Consider the following 24742-nt stretch of genomic DNA (forward strand, 5'->3'; position numbering starts at 1 on the left):
TCCGTAATCCCCCGGAGCAACTCCGCCTTTCAGGCTCCGCTTTGGCGGTAACTCCCGGCGATAGTATCATAGCAACGCTCCCATTAACGCAATATTCCATACGACGGTATCTACAAATGCCATTCAGTCAGGGCTAGAAATTCATAATTGGGAAAGGGTGCACTGGTGCAGTGTCATAACCTTAAACTTAATGCACAGTGAAAGAATTCAGTGCACAACATACATGTAACATTGATATCATTAACTAAAGATAAAGTAGAATATCAGCAAAATGTAATTACAAACCCTACTGCCTGTCTTCAGAACTTTAATCTGAAATACCATCTATATCCAAAATGTTAAACAAGTAATACAGCAAATGTTTTACCATCTTCCCTGACACTAGAATATCCAGCATATTATGTACAAATACTACAATAGTACCATGTTGACGCCCTGGTGCACCCAGTCAAAAATTAGGTGCACAGCTCCAATTTTGTGTGGACAAAGGTGCACATTTACCCAGTATTTCCCTCCCTGTTCTTGCAACATTTCATACCCAGTATCTCCCTACCTTTACCCAGCTACCTCTCTGCCAATGGAAAGGCTGATTCAGAACAAAGCACCCGCACTTACTACATTTGGGGAATATTGTATTTGTCATAAAAACAATTTCTGCGCTTTAGCTGATGTCATCATTTTTATGAGTACAATATTCCTGACCGCAGTACAGTATACAATGGGGGCATGAATCAAAGTATTTCACCAGTGCTTCTGGAGGAAATTGTATTTGCCATGAAAACAATTTCTGCACTTAACGTGATATCATCATTGCAGCCCAGACTGAAGTTGTATTAACACACAAATACCACACTATCGGTATCAGAGTTCAGACACATTCTGACAAAATTGCAGCATAATTTTCTTTTCATCAGAGGGAATAGACGCAGGAATAGTCTGAAAATGAAAAAAAAAGTCTAGTCCATTCTTTTCAAATTTCATCAAAATGGGACAAACATGACCCACTCCCCGAAAAACAGACCAACTGAGACCAGACAGAAAAATTCTTGTAACTAGTTTTTTGGTAAGATCTATACGGAGACAACTTTTTTCCCATGTACAGTATACAAAGGAGACTGTCATAAATAGCAGTATTTTACAGGTGCATTTGGGGAATATTGTATTTGTCATGAAAACGATCCCTGTGCTTCATCATGTGATGGCATCGCTGCAGTCAATACGATGTTCGATACCGGAGCTGAGCAGATATGATATCGGTATCAGACATAGCCAGATTTTCCTTCCTGATGCTTTTGTATCTTATAAGAAACTTATCGAGTTAAACTTGTTCCGTGGAAAAGAGCTGACCGACGAGATACATCATAGAGAATACTGGAAACTGAACTGTGTGTACTTCAACTCTAACCGTAAGAAATATGATGATGATGATGATGATGATGATGATAAACTATGTTTAAACTGGACCAGAAAACCCCTGGACCGGCCCTAACTATGTTTAAACTAGACCAGAAAACCCCTGGACCGGCCCTAACTATGTTTAAACTGGACCAGAAAACCCCTGGGCCGGCCCTAACTATGTTTAAACTGGACCAGAAAACCCCTGGACCGGCCCTAACTATGTTTAAACTGGACCAGAAAACCCCTGGGCCGGCCCTAACTATGTTTAAACTGGACCAGAAAACCCCTGGGCTGGCCCTAACTATGTTTAAACTGGACCAGAAAACCCCTGGGCCGGCCCTAACTATGTTTAAACTGGACCAGAAAACCCCTGGGCTGGCCCTAACTATGTTTAAACTGGACCAGAAAACCCCTGGGCCGGCCCTAACTATGTTTAAACTGGACCAGAAAACCCCTGGGCTGGCCCTAACTATGTTTAAACTGGACCAGAAAACCCCTGGGCCGGCCCTAACTATGTTTAAACTGGACCAGAAAACCCCTGGGCTGGCCCTAACTATGTTTAAACTGGACCAGAAAACCCCTGGACCGGCCCTAACTATGTTTAAACTGCCGTGAATAGTTTCATCAGGTTGGTAAGTCACTGAAGAAAAAGACTCTTTTTTTCACAACCAAGGGATTTATTCAACCGACGTTTCGGTGACCCTCTGTCACCTTCTTCAAGGCAATTCTGACTGGTTCACATAGCAATACAGCACAGGTGTTGCTGCTTATACATATTAATGAGGGCCAGAAAACCCCTGGACTGGCCCTAACTATGTTTAAACTGGACCGGCCAGCTCAATTCATGGGGGAGACCTTCAATTCCCCCCGGACTACCCTCCTCTCAACCCTGATCAATTCATGCCATTTCAGAAGAAGCAGTGAGTTGCCAGGGAAGGAAAGGGGAAGGCCAGTTCCATTGATCCACAGAGATACTCAGATAGCACACAATAACCCAGCCAGGAGGCAAGGAGGTTCTATCTGATGAGGAGTCCTATCTTCACTTCACCTCATTCACATATCAATTCTGAGGTTGGGTTCCAAACCTGGTTACTCCAGATACTTGTTAAGTCGCCGAGGAAACACAGCCGATGCTGTCTGAGACGTCAGACCGTCTCCAAATCTTACCCAGTTGCTTGAGTTTAACTGTTACGTATACTCTGCGCTTCTATCTCCTGACAGAGCTCCATCTTGAGCCCAAAGTTGGATCGATGCAGGATTTGGCAGGCAGAAGGCACAGCTCAGGAGACCTCTGTCCGCCTGATAGGGTCTTCTTCAGACCTGCAGCCGCTGGTTATGCCTCGTTAACTGGATACACCTCGTTACCTGCCTCGTTAACCATGATGAATCTGCTGAACTGACTTTAAACATTGGACCAGAAGTCTCAGGGACTCAAAGGAACTTCCAAACCCACATCCAACCCATTTGTTTGTTTCCACGTTTAAAAACACTAATGCTAAACTAGAAGATCAACATGAAAACATAGTCTGCACCTTGGCACAAAGTGCCATTATATATATTACCCGTTAATGTGGTCGGATTCAAGTTTTCCTCCCAGCTACTATTGCCATCCATAAGTATACCTCTGTGTTTACTTTAAGATTACGATATCCAGGGAGAATTAAGAAAGAAACTAAAAATGGTCTCAGAATGCTTATGTAGTCACATCCTAAAAAGACAAGAAGTGTAAGACCCAAGCCATGCTATTCTCAATTCCATCATGTGTAAGTCCAGGTATAGACATCAGATATACGATGCACCAATTCTCAATCTGTTCTGAAGTTTGCCAGAGCGGCAGCTACCCGAGGCATGTCATGTTTATAATCCGCTGGACAATCTCGCTAAATTGGTCCTAAGTGCTGTTCGTTAGAGTGACTAATCGCTCTCTCCACATGACTTGATCTGCTAATTGATTTATGCCTCATTAGTATGCAGACTCAGGGCTGGCGATGCGCAGCTACAACCTTCAGTTCACAGGAATGTTTGCTATGTTTAGATTTCAGGCTATCTAGATGATGAACCACAGGTTATAAGCATATCTATATCAATTATAACAGCTCATGTTGTTGTAGGGCAAGATCAATGGCTTGGACACTTGCAGAAAGTTTCCCAAATGCAGGTAAAATTTCTGAGACAGACAAAAATTATTTCCAGTCCTGTCAAGTGATGTGTGTTCAGCACCAAGGACAAGACCAACAAGCCTACACCTATGCAGTCATTCAGCATACAGGATTACCACATACACAGCCATTACAGGAAGAAATACAGTTATTTGTTCATACACAGCTTTGTATCTACCTTTATGTCCTCTGAGCTAGATTTCATGGGCCTTAAATGGTAGGTTTAAATGTTGAAGCATTCACAGTTTGAACTGTAAAACGTCCCGAACACCGCTCCTGTCCGATGGAAATAGAACGTGTATAAAGCATCGGCACTAAAGCTGCCTTCTCATCTCCAAACTGCACATCACAGGCCCATCCCCGCATCCCCGCGACCTTTCAGAAACTCTCTTTCTTAGTTATGGCACGTTCTGCTCAGTTATGGCAGCCACAAATCACTGCTGAATGGTCACATGAAGCTGCACAGGGTTCTCCTGTCCATGCCTGAATGGGGGCCATTATCTACTCAGAGCTAAACAGTCTGCAATACTTCCTGCTGCAGTACCATAGAAGGCTGCTAGGAGGACCAAAGTCACTATAGTCTCTCCTGTCTATGTCTAAGTGTGGGCTACCATCCTCTCGCAGAGCTGCAATACTGATTGCTGTAGTCCCATAGAAGGCTGCTAGGAGGCCCGTAATTAATTGTTTCTCCTCTCTATGTCTAAGTGTGGGCTACGATTTACTCTCAAAGCTGTAATACTCTGCTGCAGTACCATATAAGGCTGCAAGGAGGCCCGTAATGGGCACCATACTTCAGTTGGGGAGGTAAAAGGCAGCAGAAGGAGAGGGATGGGCTCCACCTTCCAATACTGTGCCCTAAACACAGTGGATAACAACCCACTGTCCCTATACATGGATAACAACCCACTGTCCCTACAGTCTGAAAAGGGCTGCGGAACTACCTTTACCTTCACAAAACTGATCAATAACAACATGCCGCAGGAAGTGTTTCCACTTTGGCAATCGCCTGCCGCCATAAGGCACGGGGTGAGTTTGACAAACGGTCCTGGATAGAGAGATACTCGGTGATATTGACATGATACTCGGTGATATTGACATGGAGGAGTAAAACAGATCCTATCAGCTTACACAGAAGGCCTAACTAAGATTCTCAATATCCGTGTCTGAAAAGTCTTTGATCCAGTATTGCCTGAAACTCGATACGGGTGACATAAATATTGAACCTTTCATATGGCTATGATTGGAGAGATAGAGACAAGGTGATATAAAATATGCAGGGGGACTAAAGGCAGGCTTCGTGCCGCATTACTGGGAAGTCTCAGGCATTGGGAACGCTTAAATCTTCATAAGCGCAGGGGACAGCATCAATCTGATATCTACACAGACTTTTGGGAGCTGCATTTGCACAGAGTTATGTGTTATATCAGTTATATTTTACTTTGCATCAGTTTTTAACAAAAGTGGATCATTTATATTTCAGAAGGAAAAAAATTGCAATTTAGCCAGCTAGAAGAATCTAGGCTTGTTACTTTGAAAACAGAAAAAAGGCAAAACTGGGTGACAACAAATCGGGCCTGTCTGCAGGACCCTTCCCTCCCTCCGTCCTGGAGCGGAAACTTGCGAGATGGGACGGAATAAAATGGGAATTATGACATGAAATTAATAAAAATACATTTTTGTAGGTGTAAAATGACAGATTCAACAATAAAAATTTCTAACATTGACTCTCACACAATGAGTGGGATGTTAAAGAGGTAAAGCTGTGACAGCGCTACAGAAAATGCACTCCGGTGCACCAAAGCTGCTGGTGTGTCATGAGCGATACAGTCTGTTCACCGGCCAGCATTTCAGCATCATTACCCGGAACAACCAACAGATTCAGCACGCAGCAAAATAATGACAAATCATCACTAAATGTGATGGAATTCAATTTCCACAGTCGGGTCAATTTTGCCCAGATCACTTTTATGGCCATTTTTATCGACCCTCTACACGACACTGGCCACCTACGTGATAACCAGAAGTATAGCAGCACTAGCTTGTTTTTCATCATATCACATGAAAATGCAACAAGGGATGGACTTATACAACATAGAACAGTAACCAAACAAACTGAAATAATATCAAGGTCCTATGTTTGATCATTCCTGTTTTATGTTATATGACTGTGTAATTGATCACTAATGAAGTTTATGTTAAGTTATTCCTTTTGTATTCTGATTTGTTATGATTTGTTATGTAATATGGCTCCCTTGGAAATATATACTTGTTAACTGAAGGGACTACCCTAAAGATTGATAAATAGATAAATAAATCAATAACCAATTTTGTTGGTTCTCTGATCTGAAAATAAAGCTGAACTGAAGGATCAACATGAAAACAGAGTCTAACAAAAATGTCTGCACCTTTGTACACTTGTTTAAGTTGTGAGCTTTCATGACGACATACACAAACTGTACATGTACAGTATGTAGTCCTTCAGCCCACAGCTGGTCCCTGTTAAACACATGTCACTACAAGGTTAGTGGGGGGAACTCATGTCACCTCCTGAACTGCAGTGGGCAGCCACTACCATAACCTTTTTACCAAGCAGCCCCCTCCCCCATTATACATACATACAGGCCAACAACTTCTCATGCCATAACTACAGTCACCTCCTGAACTGCAGTAGGGAGTCACTACCATAACAGTTTACCAAGCAGCCCCCTCCCCCATTGTACATACATACAGGCCAACAACTTCTCATGCCATAACTACAGTCACCTCCTGAACTGCAGTAGGCAGCCACTACCATAACAGTTTACCAAGCAGCCCCCTCCCCCATTATACATACATACAGGCCAACAACTTCTCATGCCATAACTACAGTCACCTCCTGAACTGCAGTAGGCAGCAACTACCATAACAGTTTACCAAGCATCCCCCTCCCCCATTATACATACATACAGGCCAACAACTTCTCATGCCATAACTACAGTCACCTCCTGAACTGCAGTAGGCAGCCACTACCATAACAGTTTACCAAGCAGCCCCCTCCCCCATTGTACATACATACAGGCCAACAACTTCTCATGCCTTAACTACAGTCACCTCCTGAACTGCAGTAGGCAGCCACTACCATAACAGTTTACCAAGCAGCCCCCTCCCCCATTATACATACATACAGGCCAACAACTTCTCATGCCATAACTACAGTCACCTCCTGAACTGCAGTAGGCAGCCACTACCATAACAGTTTACCAAGCAGCCCCCTCCCCCATTGTACTAGCATGCTAACATCTTCCCATGTAGTCATAACTACAAGAAACATGTTGTCACATTTGAGAGGGGAACCTTCTAATGGACCATAATGGGGCAGAACTTTGAATTAAATCATTAACTGATTAAGGAATAATACATTCCAGCTTGGTAGATCCTGCCCTGAAAACTTTAAAATTACAGGGTATTTTGGTCAGTGGAATGACTGTATGAAATTGAAAATCTATCATCGAACATTTTGAATGTCATGAACAAAAGTGAAGTTGGCAAAATCAAAATCAAAAGAATACCAAAGCTGTTAGCAGTATCTAAGACATGTAGTTGTTGACACATAAGGTTATAAATTAAGAAAGAGGAAGGAGGAAAGGTGGCATCATGGCTAAGCAATATGTAACAACATGAAAGCTAACAAAAAGCGCCGTTCTTCGGCCTCAATCTGAGGTTAGAACGCTTTCTATGTATGTATGTATGTACAACAAATGAATTTTATGGAAAAAAAGTGGCTTCCGCTTTAAACTTCAAGTATCCTTATACCATATTGCTGACACTAAATACAAGGCCAGGAAAGGAAGTCATTGCACAAACAGAACAGACCTCAAAAACAAAGGAATGGGAAACCTAAAAACTGCAAAGAAACTCAGGGAGCTACAGCAGCTTGCAGGAAAAAAGACACAGTGGAAAGAAATGAAGAAAGACTGAATGCAGCCAGAGGTTGTTTCCATAACTACCTGAGCTGCAGAACATGTAGTGGATCACCATCATCATGCTGACACTACATCAGTACATGCATGTAGTGTCAGCATGGTATAACTTATAAGGATACTTATGGGCCATGGGCCCTGACAAAATAAATGACCAGACAAGACTTCAAGTCCTGCTGACAGTGAAACGTAAGGCCATCAGACAAAGAAAACTAATTTCTGCTGCAGTACCAAGGAAGGCCACTAGGAGGTCTTAATGTCAGGACCTCACCACATGTAACACAAACACTACTGCGTTACACAGAAAAGGTACAAAAACATCAACTTCTTGGCAAAGGTAATAAACAAACATTAACGATAAAGAAGCTTACTGCTGTGGGCTTCCTTACAGCAAGAGACTCCAGCAGACTGATGCCAGTCTGGGTCTGGCTTTATCAGAAGGAATGCTGTCGGACCAAATCAGCACCAGACGAGGATGGGCACAGGTCAGGCCAGGTCAGGACTCAGGAGTAAGGATGAGTTCTGTAGGAGGGTCTGCATGGGGGGGTCCTGACAACACTTTATCAGAAGGAATGCTGTCGGACCAAATCAGCACCAGACGAGGATGGGCACAGGTCAGGCCAGGCCAGGACTCGGGAGTAAGGATGAGTTCTGTAGGAGGGTCTGCATGGGGGGGTCCTGACAACACTTTATCAGAAGGAATGCTGTCGGACCAAATCAGCACCAGACTAGGACGGGCACAGGTCAGGCCAGGCCAAAACCATAGCCCTATCATGGTCCATTAGAACGTTCCAGGGAGTAAAAATTAAAGGATGAGTTCTAGATCTGTAGCACCCCGAGCAATCAAACCATAAGAATCGCATCGAAACTCAGATTTGTATCAGCCATTTTCCGACAAATCGCTTTCTAAGTTGCATTAACGACTACATCTGACAAAACAAACTCGCCAGTGAGATGGTGGAAGGTGTCGGCTTTCCAAAGATGTTTTCATATTGACAATTTTGGCACTTTGGAAGTGATTGAAAGCGACCGCGATTAAATGTTTAGAAAAAAATATTTTCTACTACTTTTCTCCCACCACGGACAACCCCCCCCCCCCCAGCCTATTATTGATGAGAGTCAGCCAGCTGAAGCCCTGAGTCCTCCCATGACAATCAGCCTGACACCAGGGACAGCACAGCAGATGGTCCAGTTTACCTCCAGCATGGCAGGAATTCTCCTGTCTCCCACCCTCCCAGCAAGGTGTCACAGGTTGGGCCATGAGCGAACTTCAGCTTGGTGCAAGGGCAGCAGGTCGGTGTAAAACCTTATAAGTGGGTCAGGAGGTCTAGAAACATTAACCTATACAATTAGATTATCAATGTAATATAAACATGTAAACAATCTTCAGCTTCCCGCACCAAACCCTTCACACTAACTTTCAACCATTACATGCAGGAGAGAAAAAAGTCTGGTGACCAGGATCAGCATGAATGTTGGTTTCACAGTGCCAGCCATAATGGCATCTAACAGGTGGGCTGGTCCCCTGGGATCCATCTCGCACAGAAGCATGGTACATTCTTTATCCCTGTTAAAGAACACTTGGACCCTACAAGTTCAAGTACAAGTACAGAAACATGGAACATTCTTTATCCCTGTTATAGAACACTGGAACCTACAAGTTCAAGTACAAGTACAGAAACATGGAACATTCTTTATCCCTGTTAAAGAACACTTGGACCCTACAAGTTCAAGTACAAGTACAGAAACATGGAACACTCTTTATCCCTGTTATAGAACACTGGAACCTACAAGTTCAAGTACAAGTTCAAGTACAAGTTCATCCTCCCTTCACCCAGCCAGGCTGCGGTACTTCAGTGATTCCAGCGGAGTTCATTACCGTTCCGAACTGATAATCTGATAACAGAAATGACATGCACGCATGATTATGTATCCTCCCAACGCTCCCGCTGGGTTCACCATGGATTCACTCAGAGCAATCATGGGGAAAACGAGCAGTTTGAAGTGCACGTCAGGTCTGAGATTTCAGCTGAGATACGGCTGGACTTTCTGACTGCATCAGCTGAAAGCCCTAACACACAGTCCAACTAAAATCGGAGAGAGCTAAGAGGCATTATCGGGGCCAAATGAGCAGTTTGAAGTGCACGTCAGGTCTGAGATTTCAGCTGAGATACGGCTGGACTTTCTGACTGCCTCGGCTGAAAGCCCTTGCCACAGTCCAACTAAAATCGGAGGGAGCTAAGAGGCATTATCGGGGCCAAATGAGCAGTTTGAAGTGCACGTCACCTCTGATATTTCAGCTGAGATACGGCTGGACTTTCTTTCTGAAAGACACCGAGTTAAATGGAAAACCCTTGCCACTGAGTGATCGCACAATGTGCAACTAAAATCGGAGGTAGCTAAGACTAATATACGTAACTTTTGTAAGTCTAAGTAAGTAAGCAGGGCTTGAAATACTTTTTTGGAAATGGGTGCACTTGGTGCACCCAACCAAAAACATTAGGTGCACAGAAATAATTTTGGGTGCACCACATAAGATAAATCTGAATGTCAGCAAAACAGCTAGGCATAACCGTGGTGATGTATGTTTACTGCTGCTAGGCGCTAGCGTAACCATGGTGATGTATGGTTATCACTGCTAGGCATAACCATGGTGATGTATGGTTATCACTGCTAGGCGTAACCATGGTGATGTATGGTTATCACTGCTAGGTGTAACCATGGTGATGTATATTTATAAGCTGTGAGGCGTAACCATGGTGATATATGTTTATCGATGTGGGGTGTAACGGTGGTGATATATATTTATCACTGTGAGGCATAACCATGGTGATATATGTTTATCGCTGTGAGGCGTAACCGTGGTGATATATGCTTATCACTGTGAGGCGTAACCATGGTGATATATGTTTATCACTGTGAGGCGTAACCATGGTGATATATGTTTATCGCTGTGAGGCGTAACCGTGGTGATATATGTTTATCACTGTGAGGCATAACCGTGGTGATATATGTTTATCACTGTGAGGCGTAACTCCCGCAAGTGTGCGCCTACTTTCCCCTGCGCTTGCTGGACGATTCCCAGAACCAGTAATCCCCACGATGATGGTGCATAACCCACATCCCTCATGCTTCCATGAAAAGCATTTCTCATGTGGCCATTGCCGGGGGGCATCAACACGGAGAACAGGAAAGATGCAGCACTTTCTGCCATTACTGTAAGATAGACGTCGTCCTTACGGCAGTCATGACGTATAAGGTACAGCTGTGCTCTCAGGGAAATATGATCTCACATTTGTCATTTCTGCATGCTTCTATGTACCAGCAGGTTAAGGGGGGGTTTGGGCCACACAAAGTTAATATGTGTTTTTTTTAATACAAAAAATAAAACTGGTAAACTGGAACATCAGCATGAATACCAGATCTCAGTGAGAGCAGAGACTGTACAGTTGCATACTCGGTTTACATGTGTATGGGAGTGAATTCCAACACAAATTTGCTATTTTCATGATTTTCTCTTGCCAAAATAATTACAAGTAAAGACGTCTGAGAGCCAAGGAAATAAATTACTGTAATTCTTGTTTCTTTCACTGTAACTTTATGTTCACTGTTTTCACGGTCACCTCTGTACCGTGAAAAAAAATGTTGTAATTAATTAAATATGATTCCCTCACACATCCGCTCTGTAAATCACTTGGCACCACCATGAAGTTAAAGTTCAGTAAAAATGTCCATTTTCTTAAAGTTACACCGTGAAATGTTGCTACCATGAAGATAAAGTGAAATACAGTAGTGACTATCGACAAAAGAAACATGGAGATGCTCTCCAACCACCCCCACCCCTCCCACCTGCAGCTGGCTACAGGATGCCCCTATCCCATGTATCTCATGTATTTCTGTCACTTGTAATGGGAGTATGACAAACGCACCACGCAGCATCACTCGTATTGTCATGAGGTGCGTGGACTGCAGATATATGGTGGACTGCAGATATATGGTGGACTGCAGATATATGGTGGACTGCAGATATATGGTGGACTGCAGATATATGGTGGACTGCAGATATATGGTGGACTGCAGATATATGGTGGACTGCAGATATATGGTGGACTGCAGATATATGGTGGACTGCAGATATATGGTGTGCATGCTATAACACCATCCATCCTCACCCTAAGAACACAGCATCTCTCAGGTCTATCTAGATACAAACAAGAAGTCATAACTTTATCAGGCTTTCTGCTAGGATGAATAACTACAAGGAGTCCAAAAATGGGAGGAGGGGGTCTGTGGGCACATGGGGAGTGTACTTTAGCTAGGTGAGCATTTTACGCACTAAAAACTGCTGTTTTTTAACTTTAAGCAATATCAAAATGATTTACCAATAGCATTATATGTTTTACAACTTCCAGCCTTGCAGATGATTGTGCATGTTGTACATCAACCCATCCTATTACATACAAACTCACAGCCTTTACATATACATGTTGTACATCTACCCATCCTAGGATTATATACCAACTCACAGCCTTTACATATACATGTTGTATATCTACCCATCCTAAGATTATATACCAACTCAGAGCCTTTACATGTGCATGCTTTACATCCACCCATGCTGTTAGTGTTACATACCAGCCCACACCTCTCTAACCCCATCACCCTACTCTCCAAGCAGAGGAGGGGTTTCGGCTGGTTTCTGACATGTTTTTTTTTAACAAAACGCTTGTAATGTGCGAATGCCAGCACAGGTGTGGTTTAGATAGACCAGAAAAACATGACAAAAACGCCTAAAAACACGTCAAAAACCAGCTAAACCACTCCTCTGCTTGGAGAGTACCATTGCCCATGCTAATCTGTTTTCTGTCCTCAGTCTTGGGGAGTTCCTTAGGGAGAAAAGAAAGTCTTGAAGGAAAAGGTTAGAGGCAGCTGCTCCAGGATGACATTACCTCCTCCTTAGGAAGAGATTAAGAGCTTTGAGAAACGACATTAGGGAGAAGTTTCTTTAATGCCAAGTAATTGACCCAGAGAACCTTGTTTCTGGCAGGTCTGTGGGATGATGCTGGGGGAATAAAGAGGAGGGGAAACATGAAGAGGAAACTGAACTTCAGGGGAGAGCCAAGCGCAACTTAGGCTACACCAAGTAATTTTTATGGATGACGTCCGCGCGCGCATTGATTTTGGTCTGTTCCAAGAAAAAAGACAAGAAATTGCGCTTCCTGTAACTATGACCAAAGAGTTCCATTTTTATCTAATATATTTCTGCAGGCCTGCAAAATCAATGGGATATGGAAAGGAACAGGACAGGACAACAACTACTGTTCAACTTCAACTGATTTATTCAAATTATTGCTTTTTTCATGATGGATCAAAGAATTGTCAGTTGTTACACTGTGTTCTCTCATTCAATTTGTGTCCTAACATGTCTCGTTGACTATTATATTTCAAATCTAGGCATCTTGTTTTTTTCGGCCCTTCTTGTTTTTTTTTCGCGCTCTCGCATTAGATTTAGGGTCACCAAAGGACGTCATCCATAAAAATTACTTGGTGCAGCCTTAGAAGGAAATACATGATGCATCCAGTCATCCGTGAAGTCAGGCGTTTTAAAACATTAGGGAAGCGAAGCTGTTTTGTACTAAACTTTGCTGACCTGAACCCATTTTTTACAAGCATAACAAATCTGTTGCAATTGACAATAATTGTGACTAAATGTGTGATCTATACTACACAATAGTTCCAGATCAAGGCAGTCAAGGTAAAAAATTAACAGTTCCTTCCTATAAGTGGTACTGGCATTTATTTTTCAATGTGGTGTCTTTGAGTTTCCCATGAAAACAACCATAGTGACAAAATCCATGGAAGACAGGGCACATGATCACTGTGCGAGGGTTCATAAAGAGAGCTTACAGAAAAATAAAAAATACAAAGTCTATGTCAACTATACAGTACCTACATACTGAATATTCCTACCTGTACCCAACAGGTGGGCTGCGGGGCTTTACAAGCCTGAGTTCATATTCAGCTCACTTACGATGTACTCGCTGCCAGGATTTCCCTGCTTTAGATCATAAACTCCAAGTAGGAAGCTTCCAGAGATGTTGTCCCTCCTGGGGAGATTGGAGTGTTTCACATTCCCAAACATGTTGCAGATGTCCTGCCTCACAGCCTGTCAACCAAGCAGATGTGGGGATGTCCCACCTCACAGCCTGTCAACCAAGCAGATGTGGGGATGTCCCACCACACATCCAACACTGTGCTGAACAGCCTGAAACCTGACAGACTCCAACAACTGACTCCAAGCAGATGTGGGGATGGCTCCAACAGCTGACTTAATGCATCTCTAAGCAGATATAGGGAGGGCTCACGACAGCTACCGCATCTCCTAACAGATATCGGCAGGCGTTAGTATACAGGCTAATATCTATATTTGTTTTTAAAGGTAGATTAAAGTCTCACGTGTACATGTTAATTCATGGAACAGTTTTGCTCCCTATCATGATATCTGCATTCCTGTAATAAGTTAACGTGTATGTACAGTTATTCTAATTCTGCAGATGTATTTTCCAAACTGCCGATGGCTCTCCAGATGTCAAGGGAAGAGTGATATGTATCTGGGCAATACGTAAGGTAGGTAGGAAATGGTTTCCCATAAAACACCAGGCAGGGCCATGGATGGCACTACAGCCTCTACAGGATTCTGAATGGGTTACTGCGACATCGGTTGGATTGGAACCAAATTGGGACAACTAACCCACGGAAATCAGACCTTAAAATGGCCATTTTCAGTCAACTCCAAGTCTGACAAGTTCTATCCTTACATATAGACCTTTCCAGGGCCAGATTGGATGGGAGGGAGGGAGCCAAGTCTGCAGCAGTGGCTGCTGCGTGGGTTTCCCTGCTGGAGGGATGGCTGAACCATGACTGTGGATTTCCCTGCTGGACGGATGGCTGAACCATGATTGTGGGTACAGGAGGATTTCCCTGCTGAACCATGACTGTGGATTTCCCTGTTGAACCATGACTGTGGATTTCCCTGTTGAACCATGACTGTGGATTTCCCTGTGGAACCATGACTGTGGATTTCCCTGTTGAACCATGACTGTGGATTTCCCTGTGTACTGGAAAATACTGGTCAGAACGATTCATCAGGCCCTACTTCTGTTCAACTTGTACTTCTGTCTCTGCCTACAGCAACTCTTTTCCTCAAGGATTTTGCGCGTGTTGTTTAAAAAATAAGTGAGTCTGTTCAGATTGCCAGTTATAACTTAGTTATAACTAAGTTGCTGTACTATAGTAGAGTCTGTAGTTATCTACTGGCCCATTCTGCTGGTGGAAGTTCCGACCTGCAGTCACAGCTCTGTGTGCAAACTGACTGTCTGTGTCCAGACCTGACCAACACGCTGTTGGGAGTGTTAACTCGGTTCAGACAGGAACCAGTGGCTTTGATGGCGGATATAGAAGCAATGTTCTCCCAGGTTAAAGTACCGTCGGAGGACAGGGATTATCAGCGCTTCATGTGGTGGCCGGAGGGTGACATAAACGAACCGCTGGAAGATTATCGTATGACAGTACACGTGTTTGGAGCAACGTCATCCCCAAGTTGTGCAAACTATGCCCTGAAGAGAATAGCTGAGGACTGTAAAGGACAGTACAACGAAGAAGTGCTAAAGGCACTCCAAGAAGACTTCTACGTGGATGATCTACTCAAGGCTATGCCAACAGAGAAGCAAGGTCAATGCTTTGCAAATGAGATGCGAGAAGCATGCGCCACGGGAGGGTTCAGGCTCACCAAATGGGTTAGCAACAGCAGAGAAGTACTCAAGACCGTCCCAACAGCAGAGATGTCGGAGGAAGTAAAGGACCTGGATCTTGACCTTGACAAGATGCCAGTAGAACGTACATTGGGTATGTTATGGAATGTGCAGACAGACATGTTGGGCTTTCGCAACGTCGACAAAGACAAACCTGCAACAAAGAGAGGAATACTGTCAACGGTAAGCTCGATGTATGACCCACTGGGATTGATCGCTCCTGCTACACTGCATCCCAAGCTGATTTTGCAAGACCTGTGCAGGGAAAAGAAGACATGGGATGAAAGGATCCCAGAGAAACACGTCAAGTCATGGCAAAAATGGGAGGCAGAACTACCGTTGCTGAGTCGCAGATTTGAGGTAGACAGGTGCGTGAAACCGGTCGGATTTGGAGACCCTACCTCAGTGCAACTACATCACTTCGCAGACGCAAGTGAATCAGGGTATGGAACAGCTTCGTACATACGTATGGAGAACCAAGATGGCAGAGTACACTGTGCTCTGCTTATGGGCAAGGCCCGCGTCGCTCCGCTAAAGAAGGTCACCATACCACGACGGGAGCTGAATGCGGCAGTGGTAGCAGTCCGTGTGGACTCAATGCTCAAGAGAGAGTTAGACCTCAAGGTGGACAGAACGCATTTCTGGACCGACAGTACTACAGTATTGCGATACATAAATAATGAGACCACAAGATTCCATACATTCGTGGCCAATAGGCTAGCAGCAATAAGGACAGCATCAAATCCAAAGCAATGGCACTATGTGGAGTCTAGTTTGAACCCAGCAGACGACGCGTCGAGGGGACAATCAATTGAAGACTTCATTGACAACAGCAGATGGGTGAATGGCCCACAATTCCTGTGGGGCCCAAAGAGCGAGTGGCCTCAGTTGCCAGAGGGTCTTCAAGAACCACCACAGAGGGACCCAGAAGTCAAAGTGAACGCCATTCAAACAGAGGAACCAATGCAGTCCAAGAAACCTATGGATGCTCTCATCGCACACTACTCAAGCTGGTATCGCTTGAAGAAAGCCGTAGCTTGGATTGCTAAAGTGAAACAGGCCCTGAAGCAGAAGAGTAAGTCCGCAGGAAAGACAACATGTCAAAGGTTGTCGACAGGCGACCTAGCACGAGCAGAGCTGGAGATAGTAAGGCACGTGCAACGTAGTCACTACAGCGAAGAGATAGTGTCCCTGCAAAGAAGCAAGGGATCAGTGAAGTCTTGCAGCAGTATCTTCCAGCTGAACCCTAAGTTAGATGAAGAGGGCATCCTCAGGGTAGGAGGGAGACTGAGACAAGCAACCCTCTCGGAAGAGATGAAGCATCCAATGATGCTCCCGAAGAGGTCCCGAGTGTCAGAGCTAGTGATTCAAGAAATCCACGAAGACAACGGACACTTGGGGAGGAACTATGTGACATCCAAAGTGCGAGAACGCTATTGGATCCCTCAAGTTAACTCGCTAATCAGACAAGTAATCGGCAAGTGCGTTACTTGTCGCCGTCATCACGGCAAGACAGGAGAACAGAAGATGGCGGATCTACCATCCTTCAGAGTAATACCAGAGAACCCACCGTTCACCAACGTGGGCGTAGACTACTTCGGCCCGTTCGAAGTCAAACGAGGCCGCAGTATTGTAAAACGATATGGAGTCATCTTCACCTGCACTACGACGCGAGCGGTGCACTTGGAGAAAGCAGAATCCCTTGACACGGATAGTTGCATCAATGCCTTGCGGAGATTCATCGCAAGAAGAGGACAAGTGAGGCTGATTATATCCGACAATGGCACGAATCTTGTTGGAGCAAAGGCAGAACTCAAGAGGGAGGTCAAAAAATGGAACACCAGCAAGATGCATGAAAGTATGTTAAAGAAGGGGATAGAATGGAAATTCAACCCACCTTCAGGTTCCCACTTCGGAGGAGTTTGGGAGAGGCAGATCAGAACCGTACGCCAAGTACTGTATGCTGTCAGCAAAGGTCATCAACTTGACGATGAAGGCTTGGGTACGTTATTCTGCGAGGTTGAATATATAATAAACAGCAGGCCAATAACAACAGCAAATATGGAAGCTAACGACTTAGAGCCCCTGACACCAAACCATCTGCTGACGCTAAAGTCAAAGACGGACCTTCCACCCAACTTAACAGAGAAGGGAGACCAGTACGCAAGACGCCGATGGAAGCAGATCCAGTACATTGCAGACCTGTTCTGGAAGAGATGGGTCAAGGAGTATCTACCCACTCTACAAGGACGCCAAAAATGGGGCAAACAAAGAAGAAACTTCGCAGTGGGAGATCTAGTGCTCCTGAAGGATGAGAACAACCCACGAGGCCAGTGGCCGTTGGGTAAAGTGGTAGAAGTAGTGCGTGGCAGCGAAGGATTAGTCCGACATGTCAAAGTCAAAACACAGCACAACATCCTAGAACGGCCGATAGACAAGTTGTGCCCAATACTGGAAGAAGAACAGGAAGACGTCTAGAGACCTGAATTCCAGGAGGATCTTGTTCGAACTCTAGTATCATAAGAGAGTTTAATGCATGTAACAGCAACGTAGTGAAGTAGACAACCCTATATGGACTTCAGCCGAGCTTATTTCAATTGCATGATATTTCTACTAACAACTATTTGAAACACAGTATAGTCATTGTGTAAGGAAGTTGGCTTTATTACATGTATGTAATGTAAAATTGTCGTAAAACGGACAATTGGGGGCCAGTGTAATCGCCAACTTACTGTTTCTTAAATTTGCCGCCTTTAGAAATGTTAATAAGATACAGGCAAGTTCCCGCCAAATCTAGGACACGTGTTTTTGGATAGACTCTAGGGACCTCAGCACATGGAAAGAAAATAGGCTCACTCAGAAGAGAGGGACAGGCTTCTCAACACAGGAGGGCTCAGGGCTTTCTCACAGGGAGAAAGAAGGATTTAGGCTTCCCACAGGGGGAAGAAATCAGGGCTTTCTCACAGGGAGAAAGAAGAATTTAGGCTTCCCACAGGGGGAAGAAATCAGGGCTTTCTCACAGGGAGAAAGAAGAATTTAGGCTTCCCACAGGGGGAAGAAATCAGGACTTCCTTGCCGGACAAGCAGGAAGAAATCAGGCTCTTCACTGGGAGGAGAAAAACAAGTCAAGAAAGGATAGAGGACTGGGTCAGAAAGGTTGGGAGAATTGACCAGTTTTTACGGTACTTATCTGGACTTTGGAGGCACTTACCAGGTACTTATCTGGACTTTGGAGGCATTTACCAGGATACATGGACAATGGTTGGATCGCTATTCAACTTGGATTACTGCGACATCCACTCGGAACTTTGAACTAATCATACAACTCGGACTAACTTCAAGATTCCACACGAGGAGGCATTCATCACAATCAAGAACTGTACCGGGACTTGCATTAGTCAGTAGACTCAGGCGGCATATATGTAATCACGGTGAACTACTAACTCTTCTTAATTAAACCATCAAAACGCAACCTTCCGACTCCGTTCATGTTGCCATCAAACCAGGTAAGACCAGTTAAATTCCCTCTCCTAACTTGCTGGCCGGCGGTGTCAAGCACAGGGCAAGTCACCGCGCTTACACTGACTAACCATCCTGCGGCTGTGGTGTTTACTGGACATAAATCACACTGTATGAAAACAGTTCGGCCACAGGATATGTCTCTGTGACCATTACAGTAAATATTTGTGCACAGGCTGCCAGTGCCATATCAAGCTGGCAGCCTGAGGTCTGAGAGTTGTACTAAGTAGTGGTGACCATTAGCTGATATCACTGCTGCAGGTCCCTGACACACCGGTGGGCAGCAGTCGGCTAGTCTTCACATCACGCTTCCATTAAGGTCCAAGCAGCTCTGTCCACTTCAGTAAAAGCCTATACTATATATATAAATAGCTATTGCTGACTAACATTCAGCACTAGGAATCTACAGCGGACCTGCCTTCAGCACTGGAACAAAGTTTTGCTGAGCTGGCTAGAATTCACCCATTTGAATGCCTTTTTTATGTTCTTCAAATGTGTCACAGAAAAGGTTTCCCAGAACATAACACATAAAGAAGTCATCATCGCTCGATATCAGGCAGTTTGAAACAATGGAATGAGGTCTGGCGGCTCTGATTTCATTGCCGGACAATTTAACATCACATAAGTTGAAACTAATGCCATTACTATGAATAAGTACACTATAACATAGCGGTTGGAACTGATGGCATTACTATGACTAAGTACACTATAACATAGTGGTTGGAACTGATGGCATTACTATGAATAAGTACACTATAACATAGTGGTTGGAACTGATGGCATTACTATGAATAAGTACACTATAACATAGCGGTTGGAACTGATGGCATTACTATGAATAAGTACACTATAACATTGCGGTTGGAACTGATGGCATTACTATGAATAAGTACACTATAACATAGTGGTTGGAACTAATGCCATTGCTATGAATAAGTACACTATAACATAGTGGTTGGAACTGATGGCATTACTATGAATAAGTACACTATAACATAGTGGTTGGAACTGATGGCATTACTATGAATAAGTACACTATAACATAGTGGTTGGAACTGATGCAGTGGTAGAAATACTTTTTTTCAGTGTTCTGCAATATTGCAGAATGTCAAATTTTTTTTCTGCAATTTGAAAATATTTTCTGCAAATACACATGCCTCCATACTTCAACCTTCTCAACTTAATAATGCCTACTTACTTACATTATATCTAGAGTTTTGCAACATTGCTGTCATTCTTTATTCTCTCACTCCATCTTTGATTTTCACTAGCAAAGTTTTTAAGAGGAATAACATGCATGTGTGTGAAAAATATTCAAATTAATAGCAAAAATTGCAACAGCAAAAGTATATTTATTCAATATCAATCAAATCAAATATTCTTTTGATCATTTCAGTATTTGTATCAAAATTAAAAACAAATTCAACAGCCTGCTTGATAAGGAGGACAAGGGAATTATATCCTTGCGAGAAATACGTGTTGTGATGCGTATTACTATTATGAGTAATGAATAAGATCGCACGACCTGTGACACTGCCACGGCCCACAGAAAACATGACAAAAACCGAGAAAAAATGTAAAATTTAAAATAAAACGCCTTTACGCAAACCTTGGCCTCTGTGTAGTTTTGTGTATAAATCTGAAACATTGCTATCGGTTTCAAACATCGGACTCCGGACATTCGGGGAGACTCCAGAGACGGCCCGGCGATGTTAATTTTACACGTGGGTGCCCCCCTCCCCACTGCGTCGGCACAGGAGAAAATGTTCCGCCTTTTCCACACAAGGCGGTGCTCAATATCTATCCGAGTACTTCTCAACTTCATCGCTGCCGTCTGGGCTTCAAGGACCACGGGCTAATGTAGTGGCCACCATTTCGTTCCTTCTGTCATCGCGCCCATGCCCCGAGTTCGGGCTCTGAAGAAATAGCAGTTTGCGACTTGGACATACTTGTTCACGCTAGAAACATCCGGGAATTGTTTTCCAGACTTTTGCCGACCCCGAGATCGTGACCGCGAAGATTAGCGAGGGTTGACGGAAATGCACGAATCTGACATTTTCTTACATGATTCGTCCCCGAAGTTATCACGGAAAGTGTCGAAACTCCCCGAAAAAAAATGACCTCAAGTAGCACCAGGCAGTTGGAATGCACCGAAACGCCGCCATCTCGCGCGGCGCTGTGGATTTCAGTTTATTTACAGCGCCGCTAGTTTGCTTAGTACTAGTAGGTCAATATAATCTCCTGAATTGACAGCCATTGAATCCGGAGTCTGATTTTTTTTCTTCTGCAAAATTGCAGATTGTTTAATTTTTCTTCTGCAATCTTGAAAATCTTTATGCAATTTGCAGATTGCAGACGGGTATTTCGAACGCTGTGATGGCATTACTATGAATAAGTACACTATAACATAGTGGTTGGAACTGATGGCATTACTATGAATAAGTACACTATAACATAGTGGTTGGAACTGATGGCATTACTATGACTAAGTACACTATAACATAGTGGTTGGAACTGATGGCATTACTATGAATAAGTACACTATAACATAGTGGTTGGAACTGATGGCATTACTATGAATAAGTACACTATAACATAGTGGTTGGAACTGATGGCATTACTATGAATAAGTACACTATAACATAGTGGTTGGAACTGATGGCATTACTATGAATAAGTACACTATAACATAGTGGTTGGAACTGATGGCATTACTATGAATAAGTACACTATAACATAGTGGTTGGAACTGATGGCATTACTATGAATAAGTACACTATAACATAGTGGTTGGAACTGATGGCATTACTATGAATAAGTACACTATAACATAGTGGTTGGAACTGATGGCATTACTATGAATAAGTACACTATAACATAGTGGTTGGAACTGATGGCATTACTATGAATAAGTACACTATAACATAGTGGTTGGAACTGATGGCATTACTATGAATAAGTACACTATAACATAGTGGTTGGAACTAATGCCATTGCTATGAATAAGTACACTATGAGACGGAATGGAAGCTATAATCCGTGGGAATCTGGGCTGGCTCACCCCATGTCCATTTGTATTCAGCCTGAGTTCCATCAGAACAGAGAGTGTTGCAGGGAAGGGAGGTACTTTGGAGGGTCTGCATGCCTTTTGCTGTGAGGTGCAGCGAGCTATTTTATACGCCATTAATCGTACAAATGTAGCCGGCCCACTTTAATTGAACATTAAGCGTTGTCCGTAAATCAATGGTGAAGCGTCGTCGGTCGCTTTGATTGTAAGCAGGTTATTTGTTATCCTGAATTCATCGTTAGGCCTTGTTGACAAATTATTCTATCGCAAAGTTGCCCAGAAGTCCCAGCAGAGCATCAGGTTGTGTCGGTGTCACAGACTAGTTCCTTAATTTACCATAAGGTCGCAAGGAACCCCCATGCGGTCCCTCACATGTGGTAGCCAGGGAATTCCTGTAAATTGGAACAGACTGGGTCCCCCCATATAGACCCTCACATGTGGTAGCCGGGAGTTCCTGTAAATTGGAACAGACTGGGTCCCCCCATATAGACCCTCACATGTGGTAGCCAGGGAATTCCTGTAAATTGGAACAGACTGGGTCCCCCCATACAGACCCTCACATGTGGTGGCCGGGAGTTCCTGTAAATTGGAACAGACTGGGTCCCCCCATACAGACCCTCACAAGTGGTGACGACAGCGTTATTTTGTCCCTCTTAATCCCATCCCAGGAATTTCTCTATTTTCCAATAAATTACAGGATCCCAGGAGGCACCAACTCCCAAACACAAGCCCCAAACGTCCCTGGGCTGGCCATGGTTGTAGTTTGATGTGATTTAAGCTGGCCATGGTTGTAGTTTGATTTGATTTGAGCTGGCCATGGTTGCAGTTTGATGTGTTTTGAGCTGGCCATGGTTGTGGTTTGATTTGATTTGAGCTGGCCATGATTGTAGTTTGATGTGATTTGAGCTGGCCATGGTTGCAGTTTGATGTGTTTTGAGCTGGCCATGGTTGTGGTTTGATTTGATTTGAGCTGGCCATGATTGTAGTTTGATGTGATTTGAGCTGGCCATGGTTGTGGTTTGATTTGATTTGAGCTGGCCATGATTGTAGTTTGATGTGATTTGAGCTGGCCATGATTGTAGTTTGATGTGATTTGAGCTGGCCATGGTTGTAGTTTGATGTGATTTGAGCTGGCCATGGTTGTAGTTTGATGTGATTTGAGCTGGCCATGGTTGCAGTTTGATTTGATTTGAGCTGGCCATGGTTGCAGTTTGATTTGATTTGAGCTGGCCGTGGTTGCAGTTTGATGTGATTTGAGCTGGTCGTGGTTGCAGTTTGATTTGATTTGAGCTGGCCATGGTTGTGGTTTGATTTGATTTGAGCTGGCCATGGTTGTAGTTTGATGTGATTTGAGCTGGCCATGGTTGTGGTTTGATTTGATTTGAGCTGGCCATGATTGTAGTTTGATGTGATTTGAGCTGGCCATGGTTGCAGTTTGATGTGATTTGAGCTGGCCATGGTTGCAGTTTGATGTGATTTGAGCTGGCCATGGTTGCAGTTTGATTTGATTTGAGCTGGCCATGGTTGCAGTTTGATTTGATTTGAGCTGGCCGTGGTTGCAGTTTGATGTGATTTGAGCTGGCCATGGTTGCAGTTTGATGTGATTTGAGCTGGCCATGGTTGTAGTTTGATGTGATTTGAGCTGGCCATGGTTGCAGTTTGATGTGATTTGAGCTGGCCATGGTTGTAGTTTGATGTGATTTGAGCTGGCCATGGTTGTGGTTTGATGTGTTTTGAGCTGGTCATGGTTGCAGTTTGATGTGATCTGAGCTGGTCATGGTTGCAGTTTGATGTGATCTGAGCTGGTCATGGTTGTTTTTTGATGAGATTTGAGCTGGTCATGGTTGCAGTTTGATGTGATCTGAGCTGGTCATGGTTGCAGTTTGATGTGATCTGAGCTGGTCATGGTTGTTTTTTGATGAGATTTGAGCTGGTCATGGTTGCTTGATTTGATCTGAGCTGGCCATGGTTGCAGTTTGATCTACTGGAGCTGAGTGTATCCAGTGTCTGTTATTGTGCCCCACTCCAGTTTATTTTCTAAGCCAACAGTTTGTGGAGAGGCTGGAACAAAAGCAAACAACTCAGCCCAGATGTCAGAGTGCTTCATCATCATCAATCTAATCATCATTAATGTAATTTGATGACTGAAGAGTCACATAATTGGAGAGGCATTCTGTTCTCCCCATCATGAGTTTGTGGGATCTTCTTTCATGTGTGCGTCTTTCATCTAGCATGGCTTGTCACATGAATTTAGGGAGCTCTTTCACCATTGTTCAGAATTCATGCTTACCTATATACAGCTATTTCGATTTTGCCCTGCGTAACGGAAACCTTAAACTGTCTGAATCCTTGTTATTCTAATCAAGGCTATACTTGCTCTGATGGCTGATGGCAGGGTAATAATGCCAGGAGGACTACAGGTGGGAGCTGCTCAGGCAATATGGCATATATTACCCATGCCATTACTGAACTGAACCAACCGCACCAGACTTCAGAGCAAGGCGCTTCTACCTTTCATCAGAGTAAGATCTTCTGGGGAAAACAAAAAGCTTTGAATGTAGCCTCCTCTGAGTGGAAATAAGAATGTGGAGCCTGGAGGTGCGTGGGCATTCCTCAGCATTCCCATGGAGGCAATGCCAATTCCAGGGAATCCCCTATATGGACTACATAAACACAGGCTATGGACTGTACGGGAACACAGGCCAGGACAAACTGGCTGGATTATACTCCCGAGACACACGCAAAAATGTATGGAATTACCGAATAACCTACGATGTACGAAGTTACAGTCAATCATTGAACAATCATTGAAAGGAGTAGAAACCCACA

General features: G+C 43.8%; 1 protein-coding gene across 1 annotated transcript; it reads left to right on the forward strand.

Annotated features, from left to right (window-relative positions):
* The first annotated feature begins 14911 nt into the window (after window positions 1–14911).
* Window positions 14912–18799, forward strand: LOC136443585 (uncharacterized). The gene is made up of 2 exons (XM_066440871.1): window positions 14912–18509; window positions 18542–18799. The coding sequence occupies exon 1, from the start codon at window positions 14962–14964 to the stop codon at window positions 17803–17805; it is 2844 nt and encodes a 947-aa protein (XP_066296968.1). The 5' UTR covers window positions 14912–14961; the 3' UTR covers window positions 17806–18509; window positions 18542–18799.
* The last annotated feature ends 5943 nt before the right edge of the window (window positions 18800–24742 follow it).

Source organism: Branchiostoma lanceolatum, chromosome 10, assembly GCF_035083965.1.
Source record: "Branchiostoma lanceolatum isolate klBraLanc5 chromosome 10, klBraLanc5.hap2, whole genome shotgun sequence".
In the NCBI taxonomy this organism is placed as follows: Eukaryota; Metazoa; Chordata; class Leptocardii; order Amphioxiformes; family Branchiostomatidae; genus Branchiostoma; species Branchiostoma lanceolatum.

Bases quoted from the DNA above. Each gene is read 5' to 3' on its own strand.
- LOC136443585 (XM_066440871.1), top strand. From the start codon at position 14,962: ATGGCGGATATAGAAGCAATGTTCTCCCAGGTTAAAGTACCGTCGGAG.